Raw genomic sequence first — 14,951 nt, 5'->3', positions numbered from 1 at the left:
TTTCATTATTTCTCTAAACTGTATTTCGTCTATTCAAGCAACAAATTACACAAATAACAGATGTTGCTTTAAATAATTCTTGAAGTCACGTGTCACCACGAGCAACGTAAGAGCACAAACATGCGTACGTAGGCGCACTAGCACGTGTACGCCATCCTCCGGCATGGAGCACGGCGGCCGCGAGGAGAAGGGAAAACAGCGTTCAGTTTGAAATTTCAGATCTTTCCGCGGCGCATAGCAATGTAATACTTTTCAGACACGATCATTATGGCACACTGTATGCTCTGCACTTGTCAGCTCAACATGGCTAGACCTGGTGAGGGGCCCTGCTTGACAAAACTCACTGAAGAAATAAAAGTTTTCATTTTGTTCTGCAGCAGTGTGTTTTTCATGATTCTGGAAATACAAAAAATGTGGTGAAGCTAAATTTTCAAAGGAGAGAATTATATGGTGCTAGGAGGGCACACGATTTTAGTTCTCAGCTTTATCTGAGAACTAAACCTTCACAACAGTACTTACTGGTGATTTATCTTTCAATATGGTTCAATAATAAAAGTGCCATGCTTAACTTGTGGATGTCAGAGCACATGACTATTTTCTCATGCATGGAAGCAAAAGTCAGCACAAACATTCAGGGATAAAGCAAACGTACTTGTGAACCTCCTTGTCAGCTCTCCTCTGCTCTTCGTTCAGCTGTATGATGCGTACCAGTTCCTTGTCCTTTTCCTTCAACTTCTGCGGATCATAAGAAAGAAAGTAGAGATACTGTGTTGATTACCAGTTGCAGCTGTTCTCATAAGGTGTAGATTGTTCGAGTGCCAACATCAATCAGGCCGGCACCACCAAGTGCAGCAGAGCAAGACGACTGCGAGATGAACGCAGCTACTGCATTTGAGCACGGTTGTGGCTCGCTCTTCTTATACTCTGTTTCAAGGGACACTAGAGAAATATTAAGACAAGCTAGATTGAAAGATTACGCTTCTGTAATAATGAATTCATCATTCTTAGCAAGAACAGAGCATTTGTAAGTGAGAAAATGACGAAAATAAAAAAAATTGGAGTGGCACCTCCTCTTGTGGACTATGGTACCTCTCATATAGTAACGAAAAAACTTCTATTTTACATTATTCAACCACAGCTGCATGTTAGAGGTGAAAGTTAATTACATAAATTTTGATAGTACAAAACATATGCAGCAGGCCAGCGTTATTGCTCCGCATTACCGCCTGTTGCATTCACTGTTCTAGTTTTGATTGGCCGTGCTGACCACGCCGTTTGTGGATATGTGTGACTCAGGCACGCAGGTTATCACAGGCTTCACGCACAATATAGAATGAGGAGCGTCATTTCATCTGTAGCATTGCTGCAGCTTGACTTGACCTGCGGCATCACTGCTGGTTGACAACCTTTTTAAGACGAAAAAGCCAATTGCGATAATATTGGCCCGCGAAAAACAGTGATACATTTCTAGACAGATAAACTGAGATAATCTATCGATCTAAGTAAACTTGGTATTTTCACTTGGAGTGCCTGTCAGTAGTTGCTCACAGCAGAGCAAAAGCTACGAGGCCTGCAAGCACAGATTCTTGTGTAGTGAGATGTAGTGCCATAGTTTGGAACGCGTTACTCGACTAAATGGACTTGTCAAGTGGTCTCGTCAGCAGCTGCTTACTTAGAAGCTTCTCTGCAGGTCAGAAGTGCGTTTTATTACGTGACTTTACTTCGCTTTTTAAATAAAATATTTACTGCAGTTCTACAATACTGAAAGTAGAGTTCTCCACTTGTTCCTAGTCAAAATATGCAAAGAACAAAAGAAATAAATGCAACGCTGCTGTATGAACATTAACTTGCATTTGAAAAGTACCAACAATAAATTACTTTGACATTAATAAATTCGCATTTGTGGTTGACACAGACACAGCACTGCAAAGAGCTCTCTCCTGGGTAGTGCTTTGTCGAGACGAAAATGATGTCCGCAGTCTCGCCTGTGCAGCATCATTCTAAACTGCTGTTTCACGTGAAAGGAAGGAAGCAGCTGGCGTTGGAGCGCGCTTGAAACTATGTGGAAGGAGTGCAGTGAGGGTGCAAACACCAGCTCTGTAATTAAGAGAACGGATGCACCTACGTATGTCAGCGAGCGCACCCTGTGCAAGTGGATGCTGCACGAAGGCCTGAGAGATGGCAGCACCCTCTCGTGCAATGTTACATGCTGCTGCCAGAGCGCTCCTTCTGAATCCTCCGATTCCCCTGTCTCTGCAACCCTCCTACTCCTCTGTGTCTCGGAAGTATCTCGAAGACACACGCCCTTTCGGTGTCGAAGTAAATTTTCTTCCACTACTATTGCAACAGCTGATCTTGCTGCGCAGTTGCACAGTGTCCGTAGATGCTGCCGCTGCTTGTGCTGCAGTGGTCGCCACTAGCACATGACAAGGCGAAGGACACATTTAAGATGTGTTCGCCCTCCTCATGGGATGATGGGGGCCCGTACTTTCCCCAGTTCTGAGAGGAACTAATGAAACAAGGTATAGGGACGGTCCCCATGCAGGCGGGGTTGCGGCACCATGACCTCAGCTTTCATCGCCACAGCCATGCAAGCTCCTAGCTGACCCCAAACATGGAGCTGGTGTATCACAATGTGAGCAACAGAAACGATGAATTACTGGTTTTAAAAAACACGTGTATATGTTGTTGTCTATTTAAGTAAGATACACATACGCAACGTAACTTTCCTTTTACAATCACTCGGTCACTCACTAATTCAGGACTAGTACACATTGCATTACATTTACATTTCATATAGACCACACAGTAATACACCCGCCTTTACCACATAAAAAATTCACAGATGATTATGACACTCCCTAATGTGAAATTTCAGCGCAGCTCTATACGTGCTTTCATTTTGCAATATATTGGCTGGAGTGGACAATCTATCTCGTGCGGCAAGTTGCAAATGGAGACAAATTTGGTGCGACTACGTCGCTAATCTGGAGATCATGACAGCAAGTGCATGGGTGACGTGGGGCCGTGATTCACAGCAGCTGTTGCCGCCAGAGCTCCCCCACGACACGTACTGCGCTGCACTACGCTTTATCACCGTTTCACTACACTCTCCTCCTCTGCTTTCCTGCTCGCAGTTTTGATCCCACGCTGCACTCCGCATTCGCTTTTTCATCTTTCACTGTGCTCGTTTGCTCAGTTACGCCGCCGCCACTCGCTGCAGGAACGGGCACCTAAGAAATGCATCCTAAAACAGTTATGGAACTCCCCTTAACCCTTTCGCTGTCACCGACGTACCGGTACGTCATCGCGCTTCCCCCCCACGGTGTCACTGACGTACCGGTACGTTCTCTATCGTGTGTTCAAAATTTCGCGCCTGAGCGCAAAGCAGGCGCTCCTGGATTGGCCATGCCATCTGTTGACTCTTTCTACAAGTTCGTATATTCGCTCCGACCTGTGTTAGTCCATGTATTGAAGAGTACGGTGCGACTGCCACTCTCCACTTTCTCCTTGCTGAGTGGCGCGGTGGCTCCGCGTTCGCTGGATCATGCGTCGCGCGCGTGTGGTTATGGGTTCAAGGGTTGTTCTGTAATCTCCGCTGGTTTGAAGGTTTTTATTTTTCTTCTGTTGGTGTGCCTGCTACAGCGCGTCAAGTTCAGGCGCACGTGCCGTTGCCTCTCCAAAAAGGGTGACTCGATTGCTGCTTTCGCTCTCTCGCCGCACCCTCGCTTCCGACTTGCAGCAGTAAACGTAAAGCCCTTCGAACTTTGTTTAGCCTTTTTCCATCTCCCTCTGTCTTCTTGATCACGCAACGTCACATTTCTCTCCGTTGCGCGGGCGACTGAAAGCGCATCCTCCCTGCGCGCGGTTACTTTCGGATGGCTAGGCGCGCGGGACCTTCGTCTGCTCATGGGAGCGGTGGCTGAATTCCAATTCAGAATACGAGCCGAGCTCGGATTCGGACTCGGACAAAGTCGCATAAGAGGAAGAGGGTTCCGCATCGTCAGATTCGGATGTTGAACGGATTTTATAGTCAGGCTGATGATGATGATGATGTTTACTAACAACAGCTGCAGAACACTGAAACGTGCATATTGCATTGACTATGTTATTTGTAGACCAATCATAATCAAAAATAAATTGCTATGTTCATTCCCTGTTATGCTCGTTCCCTGAAACCAAGCCGACACTGGGGGTGCGTCACGGCCAGAAACGTCCGACAGCGAAAGGGTTAAGCATATGGGTTCGAATATGCAAATTATCAGTGTCCAAATAATCCCTCGGTCACTGTACTTGCTGTGTTATTGAGTCCCATCTTTCGGCCACTTTCTCTATAGCCTGTTCTAGCAGAAACACCACCTTTGTCAATCCTTGGCAAACTGATATTTCTGCTCAAAAGTAAACCTTCATGCAACAGTGTACCCACCTGTTCATATTGCTCATTGCTCCGGGTGAGGTCGGTGACCTTCTGCTCGACCTTGGCACGCTCCTTCTCCAGCTGTCGGATGTGCGCCTGCAGGGCCTCCTCTCGCTCCTGGACTGAGCGCCGAAGCTCCTCTTCCGCCTCGCGTGCTTTCCGTTCACGCAGCAGCTCAAACTCCTTCTCTGAGGCCAACTGGTCCTGGGTGTAGAAAGAAGAGTTGACAGCGTTGCATTGTAGTGATGGCAAAGATCCACGCCGTACCAAAACTGTGAGTCACTAAACCAACTCTTCGTGGGCAAACTTGTGCACAGAAATAACACGTGAAATAGCAGACAAAGCGTAAAATAAGCAGAAAAAGAGAAATAACAGACAAAGCACAATGGTGTTGGTGATCACAGTCATCAGTCATCAAGGTTTATCTACAGCTCAAGTACTTCAGCCATTTATATGTGACTCATTGTGCATTCCAGCATAATTGCTGATGCTCAAATCTGTTCCAGAATGTACACCACTGCTACAGTAAACTTTTGTTAATTCGACTCCACTTAATTTGATTTTTCCGTTCATTAGAACTCGGCTGAGGGTCCTGGCCAGCGCCAATTCACTTCTATGTGCCCAAGCTTTTGTAATTTCGATCCTAAAACTGACCTTCACCGTATAATTCAAACTTGACCAGTCAGCACGCATGCGCCTGACCCTTATGGTGACCCCAATAGCGACCCCTCTGGTGGCAGCATCTGTGTCAGTGAAGCTTATGAGAGAATGAATGTGCTGAACACACGTCCTCTTCCCAATGAAAAAGCCTATTTTCTGTATTCCCTAGGAATATTTTCAAGCAATAACCGTAGCTCGCAATGTCCTATTACTATCTTTATATGAGTCTAACACATGCCTTTCTTTTCTACGATATTAGACTGCAAATGCCTGTGCAGTGCAATCGGATACTATATCAAACCTGCCTTAGCGGTATTTGTGAGCTTTACAGTACTACACGATTGATTTGCGGCAAAGCTAACTTTAGAAAACCGGCCGCCATTGTGCAACACATATTACACCCGTGTCCATTTTCCTTGCTAAAAGATCGGATGCTCATTACATTTCTACTTTAAGAGCCTTAATGTAATTTCTATGTTAGTTTTCTACTTTAGACACACAGTAAGTGTGCACACGTGTCATTTGGGGGCGTGTTAGAATCTGGAAAATACTGCCGAACGAATCACTGGCATGTTCTAGCATTTTTCCGCATCTTGTTTTATTCGACCAGCCGGATAATTCGATCAATTTTGCCTGTTCTGTCAAGGCCGAATCAATGGAAGTCGACTATATTCACTTTGCACATGTTATTTGATTATACACCATCCTTATGCTATAGAATTGGCGACAAGATTCAGAAAGTTCTAATAAATGTAAGTGTGTCTTGCATGGAGCGATAACTTTGTAAAAGAGTTCAGTGGGTGAAAAAAGTCACTAAAAAATGTAAACAATGCATGCAAGTCAATAACAATGGAGCACACGCCACTTCCTAGCCCTATTAGGATTGGCAGCACCTCAAATTGGGCTTGTTAATCGTTCGTCACGTACAGGGGAAAACCATATCAACATGATGAGGACAACGTAGCAGCCTCAAAGAAAATCGAGGATGCTAAAATTGCATGTGTGGGCAATAAATGCATAAAGCTTTTCTCTGTATGTTTATGTGAAAAAGAGCTGACATTTTTAGAAAACGCCAGCAATGGCGTTAGTGACATGAATAGGCGAGCAGAATCTATGCCTGGCCTTTCTTATTTTGTTGTGATGATTGGCATAAAAACCCATCCACCCGCAAGTTAAAAATCTGTTAAAAGATATAGTGCTGCGTGTGCATTTTTTGTGCTTCACATTGTCATTGTATTCCTACACTATTTCCCTGTAATCTATGAGGGTTGCCATATTAGGAAGACAACACAATTAGGTGACTCGTTGTATGGGGCAAACTTTAAGAGTAGCTATGGAAGCTGCACTATTACTCATTATCATATCATGGGATTGAACTTTTTTATCTGCCCACACCTGAGTAAAGAGGTGGTAAATTGGTAAAGTGAACATGTTCATTGTTCCAGCAGTTCTCAGTTAGAGCTTATCATACCAGCATGCCTGGATATTCCTGCGGTAGGTGACATAGCAGTGGCAAGAACTAACAGCTCCAACATTCTGAAGAGCATGGATACCGAAACTGCAAATGTAAGACGTAGCGAGTACGGTCGACTTCTGTTAATTCGATCCTGACCAGACTGCTGAATTATCCAGCGAAAGTCAATTTGAGGATCGAAATAATGGAAGTTTGGGCCCATAATAATCTTCAGTCAGAATCGTGTTAACCAAAAAATCGAATTGACCAGAGTAGAATCAATGGAAGTCTACTGAACGACAGCTTGGTGACGGTGTAGTGTTGAGCCTTCCTTTCCCTTGAATGATGCAAAAGGACATAACCTTCTCCTCCTGACCTTTGGCTCAAACCCAACTGACACACTAAAACAGGTATTGTGCACTCAGGTAGGTAGGACAATTTACTAGGGGTGTGCGAATACTGAATAGCAGATTTCAAATTGTATAAAGAAAAAGAAAAGCCAAATATTGAATCGAATATCGATTATAAAATTTTAAAAGAAATTTAATACCTACAAATTTTGGGCAAGCAAATATGGTGCTACACATGCTTGAGAGTTTTCTAGCACGGCATAATAGGAATGTAGTGAGCTACACATAAGTACATATACAGTATGGTCTACCTTTATTAAAAGGAACACCAAATTAGCATGCCAGTACTAATAACAGCTCAGTTCCAGTATATGAAAGTCTGGAAAATATTAAAAGCGAAGCCTTTCATTGTAAATATCGCCGGGTTCCATGACTTATCCTGTGGCCTGGCTGTTCCTTTGCTGAATAGGCCTACCAATCACAGCGGAGCACGCGTGCCACTGGGTTCCTAGCAGCGCAAACAGATGGCACTCACCTCCGCGCATCCGCACACCCATTGACACCCGTAGGCGACGTACATTTTCCAGAAGTGCTTTGATTTAAAGTAGACGGAAGCATCAACCGGTCAGCAGTTGAGATAAGCAAGAGACATTTAGAGTATTGGTGGAAAAAAAAGCAGGGAAGATATTGATACGACTGGATCCGTTACAGGCATAGGTAGCAGTACAAGGTAGATAGAGAAGTTTTGAGGAAAATAAAGAAGGACTCAAGCTCACAAGGTGACTATTTGTCACCACCCCACTTCAACGGGGATGCCAATAAATCATCATCATCATCTGTGGCAGCAACGCTGCCGGCCGGGCGGGGGAATGCAAGAAAGTTGCAGTTTCACCCAAAAGGTATCGCACCGATTGCAATAGCAAATTAATAGATAGCTGTACGAAGTAAGGATAGTAGTTTTATCGGCCGTATAAACTTGTAAACATTCACTTACTAACTAAATTAATAATGATATAATGTTCAACAACACCTGCAGACGAGCTAGATGGTGCATTGCAGATCGACAAAAATAAGCGCACAGGAAGACACACACGAACAGCCAAGAAAGACACTGTGCACTTATTTTCCGCCGATCTGCAATGATATAATGTGTAAGCGGTAAGGTAGAAAGATGGGCAAGTTGGAAAGGATGCATACTAATCAGCATGAAAACAACGGAAGACACAGAGCTAGCTAGAAGAACACAGGACGAAAGTAACTGAACGAGGACGTAGAAAAAAACTGACACACAGAGACAGCGCTGGCTCTGTGTGTCTGCTTCTTTCTGCATCCTCGTTCAGTCGTGCTCACACATTCTATCAAGGCGAGAGCCTTTCTAAGCTCATGGTGAAGTTTGTGTCAGCAGAGCTGACCGCCGGAGTGTCCGCCAAAGCGTCATCACGCCATATGAAGACAGATTAAAGAAAAAAAATGATTGATAGTGACAGTTAGTGAATGATAATGTTATACTAAAAGAGATTGGTAGAGGTTAATAATGACTAGTAATAACTAATAATGACTACTAATGACTCCGAAATGACCAGTATGTCTAACAGCTTGTAATGACCACAATTGATTAGAAAGGAGTAAAATGCTTAGTAACGACCAGTAATGACTAATAATTACTCAAATGACTTATAATGACTAATAATGACTACGAAATGACCACTATGTCTAACGACAAATTGCAACAACTACAACTGAATAGAAGTGACTAAAAATGCTGAGTAATTATCAGTAATGACTAATAATTACTCAAATGACTTATAATGACTACTAATGACTACGAAATGACCACTATGTCTAACGACAAATTGCAACAACTACAACTGAATAGAAGTGACTAAAAATGCTGAGTAATTATCAGTAATGACTAATAATGACTGAAATGACTTGTAATGACTGTGATATGACCAACATGTCTAACGACAGCTTGTAATCATCACAATTGATTACAAATTATTAAAAATGCTTAGTAGAGAGCAGTAATGACTAAAAGAAAGAAGAGAAAGAGAGGAGGCAATGAGAAAGAGGCGAATGATAAGAGGAGGAACTTGGTTAAAACACGTTGGCGAGCTGGCTACTTGGTTAGATTCCATGATAGAGTGCATAAGTGCAACTGAACGAGGACGTAGAAAGAAACAGATACACGCCAAAGTTGACTGACTACGTTTGCACATCGAGTGTTTTGGGATCGTCCAAACATGCTGATGACCAAATCAATCTCCCTAATTAAAGGCAGCTTAAGCTTCTTGCAGATGTCTTCTCGCAGAAATGTTCTCTGGCTACTATTGTCTAAAACACCACAAATGTAACAACAGTATGCTGAAGTCATCAACCAGGCATACAATGTCTGAAGGAGAATCTCCACAGTGGGTTGAGGCTGTGTGCTGTTCAATGCAACGTGCATGGCAACATTTGGTGTCTTTATCAGTGGTGCACAAATTGAGCTATTGCTAACGTCAGCGCTGCACATTGTGGAAACATGACAACACTTGCATGTGGTACACTGGATCCTACGATGGAAGTTGCGCATGAGGTGTCCCTTCATCGTGCTCTTTAAGCATAAGCATCAACCATCTTTCCTGAGCATACTACGTTTGTCTTCAAGACTAACTTCACTAATGCACTGTTCGGTCCTATGGTCCTTGACTGAACTGTGGTCCTTGGCTGAGACTTGTGCCTTGTTGTAAAGCACCCTTGCAGCAGTAGTCAATGACATAGTGAAGCTCTTACTGTGTTGAAGACGTCTCTCTTTCATCCATGGTGTCCTAGTCTCAGTGCACTTTTCCCTACATTTGACTTCTACCTGAAGAAATTTCAGTAGGCGCTCTAACTCCTGTTCAGATGAGTGCTCACTATTCTGCGTGCCTACCGATGGCGTAGCGGAATTGATACTCTCATGCTTGTAATACAGTAAAAGCTTGTTAATTCACGATATGTTAATTTGGAATTTCAGGTAATTCGAAGTAGCCACCGCGGACTGTCCAACAACATATTGAAAACAGTATGTAATGCATCCGGCTAATTCACACTGAAATCCGCACTGCCACCGATAATTCGAACTCCGCTCCATCGTGCATGGAGAGAGTACTAGTGTGCAGGAGCACTTTGGCGATGCTGACGTGGCCACACAGCTTTGCTCTTTCCATCGGCAGCCCTTTGTTTAGGCCTGACTGGAGAGAGAGAGACACACTTGCACCTGGCCAGGCATGGCCAATGCCTCTGTTGCAGGTTGGTTCTTTTCCTCTCTCAAGACCTTCAAGATAAAAATGCGGATGCCGCACAACATGCATTTTTCTTTTTTTTTTTCATGTTACAGCTTGGAGGCTATGCTCTTTCTCTACGAAGTGTTCTGTCGAGAAGCAGCACCACGTAATGTCTGAAACATGGGTGCCATGACGTTTATCGGCGCTCACACAACCAAAAAGCACAGCCTTTGAGATTCGTGGCTATTACTCAAAGTAAAGCATCCCAGGGATACATCTTTGAACGCCACCTATACGTACAGTGGAACTCGGCAGCGTGCAGCCGGTGCAGCTATGGAAGTACAAGGGAGACCAACGTAGCAGCAGGTTGTGGTGCGTTTTGCAAGTGCATCTTAGATCACAGATCTTGTTCCTGCAGCAATGTCGGCGGCGCAAAAGCGCGTTTATAGTCTGACGTTTTCGGGGTGCGTCGCTTGCGGCCAGTCAGGCCACGCCGCTTGCACTGCGCCGGTTGAAATGCCGTTCCCTCTAGACTTTGACATGTGCGCCGTCGGTTGCTCGCTTCAGAGCATGTGCAGAATGATCCCCAGCCCACGTGCCACTTCGAACGGTTCTCTGCGACTGTGGGCGAATCGGCATGAGTACCCTTTTTTCTCAGCAACATGCATTGTGTGTCGGCCCAGTCGGTGCGACAAGCGCGCAGATCAAGCAAGAGTCATCTCGTCATCGGTCACGCCGGACCGCATTGGCCGAATCCGGTTACGTTGGCTATGCCAGTGCTTCGAATTATACACATTGTTGTTCTCGCCAACGTGACGTAGCATGTGCGCACGCACGCTCATGCTACATCGGACTATATACGTGCCTTAACCGAGCGATTTCGTTATCTGACTTTGATTTGTTAGAATTTTTTATAATTCGAATTATCGTAGCATTCATACGGAATTCGAATTAACATGCTTTTACTGTTGTTCACTGCCATATCTTGAGGTATAGCTTTCAGGAATATTTCACATAGCATTGAAGCACTAACCCCAAGGTTTGCGAGCTCTCTTCAGTTGAGTTGTATCTCATCAAACAACTTCCGCAAGGCTGTAACGTTGTTCGAAGATGTCAGCGATCCAAGCATTCGTAGGTTTTCCACGAGCTTATGCTCGATCAACTTGCAGTTTCCGTAGCGCTATTATAATATTCCAAGTGCATTGCTGTAGCCTTGATTCCACCACTTGAATTACGACAACTGCTTGAGTAGCAGCTCCTTCAAGCAGAGAACTCAGGTAATGGAAGCGATTCGTGTCAGGCAGCCTCGGGTTCTTGTGAACAGAATGCAGAAACACACCTCAGAATGGCTGCCATCATGGGTGATCGTTCCGTCGAAATGCACAAGTTCTAACTTCGGTAACCTGGCGCCAAACTCACGTTGTGAACGTGTAATGTTCATTGAGAAAGTGGCCTGTTCGTTCCCGTCAGATGCAGTCGGAGACTGATTTGTTGGAGATGAGGAGGAAACCTTTAGCATGTCAATACCGTGTTCAAGCAAGGATAAAGCGTTGGTAGCAACGTCATTATATTCCATGAAGGAATCATAATCGGCTGTGGCTTGCTCGTCGGTCACGAATCCTTCCAACTCGACGTTGAGCATGAGCAGCTCGTTGCCGACTTCGTTGCCTTAACTGGCTATGCAGGACACAAAGAGCAGAAAGGTCAAACTGCCCGGATCGAATGATCTCATTCATCTTGTTAATGATCCTCGCACTTTGTGCTCAGTGAGAAGTCCACTTGTTCTTGATGTGCTCGATGACGACCTGGCAGCAGATGTCTCTCCCAGACGAAGCCACAAGTTGAAAAGGCATTGGCTGGCTTCCCAGGCCATTTGGCACCAAAATATGATGTAGGAAAAGACACTCTGGAGGGTTTATGGGCACAGAGCACTAAGCTGTCCAAAACATGGCGAACTCAACGTAACAGGCCAAACATCTGCATTCCGCCAGTCACAAGCCCATCTTCTTCCTCATCCTCTTCGACATGCCACACGAGCCTAATTTCCAGACGTCCTTACTGCACTGAAAGCCATGTGCAAGGTGTATGCAGAAGAATGCCCACTGTGCTCTGCCCATCATTTTGCCGAGCTCATGTTGGCATAAACTTGAGACTGTAAGGTATCAGCCATGTTGTAAGCCACGTAGTATCAGTGCAGTGGCATCATTCTCCAACACCAGGCGGGGCCAGCGAGGCAATACACCAGCAATGTGATTTCTCTGCTTTCCCTTCTGCTGGAGGGACTGCTTAGTCATCATACACAAAGAAATACGTGAGTGGCGCTCATGTTTACTGCTATGTATGAGTAAGAAAAAGAAAGTGTTGGAAAAGTTGTAGGAAAGGGCAGGCAGCCTTTTTAAGGGCAACAGTATACCCCAGCTGCACGCACAGAATTAGTACATGTCTCAAATGTTCATCACAGTCTAATGAATGATCAAGTTTATTCACCCTGTTTCAGAAGTATTGCAGGCCCTCTTAGGAGACAGAAAGATGAAACCAAGGGTGGAAGAGGTCAACCCAAGCACGACTGTACCTTTGTGAGGTCGAGAAGCTTCTGCTTCAGGTTTTCCGTCTGACGAATGCCCTCAAGGGACGTCGCCTCCGACTCCCCAGAGTCGGAATCCTGGCTGAGACCCTTGAACGGACCACCAGGCAGGGGTTTCGATGCATGATCAGCCTGCAGACCGACAATATTCTAGCTGTAGTGTGCTGCACTTGATTGCTACGACTAATCACCCGTTAACCATCCCACTTACCACTCTTCCTTTGCCTTCCAAAACTTTGAAATTTAAAATTTTATTCTATCACACAGGAAATACAGTTGAGCGTTGTTATAACAAAATCACATTGAACATACCTTTGTTAAATCCAATATTTATTATAAATGTATATTCAATACATTCTGATATCGGCGAGACACATTTTAGCTTTCAAATCGAGAGTGTGATGGAATCCCATTGAGTTGGGATGGAAGATGACGAAATAAAACAAGACACCGGCCACAAAGCATTTATCGTATACACTCGCATAATGAATGCACTCTTTTCCTGCAAAAGTGAAGCAAAATTGGGGGTGCATTCATTATGCAGAGTAAATTTTATGGGAACCTGATGAAACTGAAAAAATTGAAAAATCAGACATTAATGGTGTGAAAGATGCATTAAATTACTTACCTTTGCCATAAAAATACATGTCTACTATTTGCAAACCGTGACAGCTGTTTTATTGCACTTCACTGTGTCAGAATCACCAGACTTGAGTCCAGGTTGCCAGCCACTTCATCCACATCGTGGTTCCACACTAAGGCCATGCTTTATGCAATCTCCCATTAGGTCAGTATAAAGTTGCTGTTGCAAAGAGCAGTTGCATGTTTCTTGCTCTTTTGAGTCAGCGAGCTGCCTTTGTGCAGGCACTGGGGCCAAGCATGTGGTAAGGACAGGCTGAGCGTTATCGACCGCGATAATTATTAACCTGTTCTTATTGCCTGCTTACCACCAGTGTTCTCTTTTCATGGCCTTGCTGTCAGCCCCTCCATCATCAAACTCACATGCCAACACAGCAACGCGCATTGAGGTTAAGTGTGCTTGCTATAAACACATGTGCGAAAGTAAAGGTTCCAGTCTCCCCAAAAAATTACAGCACGGTAGTTAGATTGTGGGACTGCACAGAACCAAAGTCGGGGGTGCGATTATTATGAGGGGGGGAAAAAGTATTAAATTTCAAGAACACAGTTGGCGGTGTGATTATTAAGCGAGTAAGCTCATTGCACGAGTACAGTAAAACCTAGTCCATGTGTTTTCTAAAAGGAAATCCGAGAAAAGGCATACTAACTATGAAAACATACAATCCTGAGTCACCAAAAAAGTTGACAGACTCAAGTGACAGACTCAAGTGCCTTAATTAACCCTACCTGAATTAACTGTGCCTTAATTAACACCAATTTTGTTGTGGGTTTCACTCCCACCAAATGTTGCGAGTTCGAGTGCCTTAATTAGCTATAGCTTAAGTAATTGTGCTTTAATTAATTTCACTTTTATTAACACCAAAGGTCGAGAGTTCGAACCCCACCAAAGGTCATGGGTTCAAGTGCCTTAATTAACTTCGCCTTAATTAACGCCAAAGGTTGTGGGTTCGACTCCTACCAAAGGTCGAGGGTTCGTAGCCTTTTTGGACCATCGTTTGGTCAAGCTGACAACGCCAGATTCACTGCTCCATGAGCCATTTAATGCTTTCGCATTAACAAATGCTGTCACACGGGTAATGAGCTCTACTGCACAAGACCACTGCCAGCACATCCAGGAACACCACTGCAGCACCTCTGGAACAGATTATAATGAAGGCAGTCCTGAGGTCAAACCGAGTGCGAACATAGGCTCGTTACTTGTAGAAACATGTCAGATTCGCTAAGCTTGAGGCTTGGCAACTCTCTTTGCCAGTGCTCAGCTTTTCCTGGACAAGTTCTTGTTTCTCACCTGAAGGAACGCACCACCCTTGGTTCCTATGGAGTCTGGCACATTGACACTGCTGCCATTGGCCATCTTGGGGCCCACGCTATTCGGCAAAGGGCCATTCGAGAAACTGGGCTTCTTGCTGCGGTCCACAAGCGGCATAGTCGCAGTGACTGGGTTGGAGGCTGGACCAGAGGGCTTCGCTTGTTGAGCCATGCTCCTCACAGCCTCTTCAAAAAGGTTGTCCGGATCGGGAAAGTAGACGGTATCTGGATGCAGAGAAAAAAATATGGCTTGTAATTTGACAATGCAATGCTAAATCGAGCTCATTGGCAC

General features: G+C 44.6%; 1 protein-coding gene across 1 annotated transcript in view; it reads right to left on the bottom strand.

The window, feature by feature from the left end:
* LOC126530061 (ubiquitin carboxyl-terminal hydrolase 8-like) overlaps window positions 1-14,951 on the bottom strand; it is a 652,141-nt gene that overhangs the window by 19,449 nt on the left and 617,741 nt on the right. Inside the window, exons 9-12 of the mRNA XM_072288295.1 lie at window positions 14,640-14,884; window positions 12,701-12,844; window positions 4,427-4,621; window positions 653-735 (exon numbers count right to left, since the gene is read on the bottom strand). Coding sequence (XP_072144396.1) covers window positions 653-735; window positions 4,427-4,621; window positions 12,701-12,844; window positions 14,640-14,884 — 667 coding nt within the window. The remainder of the gene's footprint in view (window positions 1-652; window positions 736-4,426; window positions 4,622-12,700; window positions 12,845-14,639; window positions 14,885-14,951) is intronic.

The sequence above is a fragment of the Dermacentor andersoni genome, chromosome 5 (genome assembly GCF_023375885.2).
Source record: "Dermacentor andersoni chromosome 5, qqDerAnde1_hic_scaffold, whole genome shotgun sequence".
Lineage (NCBI taxonomy): Eukaryota > Metazoa > Arthropoda > Arachnida > Ixodida > Ixodidae > Dermacentor > Dermacentor andersoni.
Note: the sequence above shows the minus strand (reverse complement) of the source record. Positions and strands in the feature narration are given on the sequence as shown.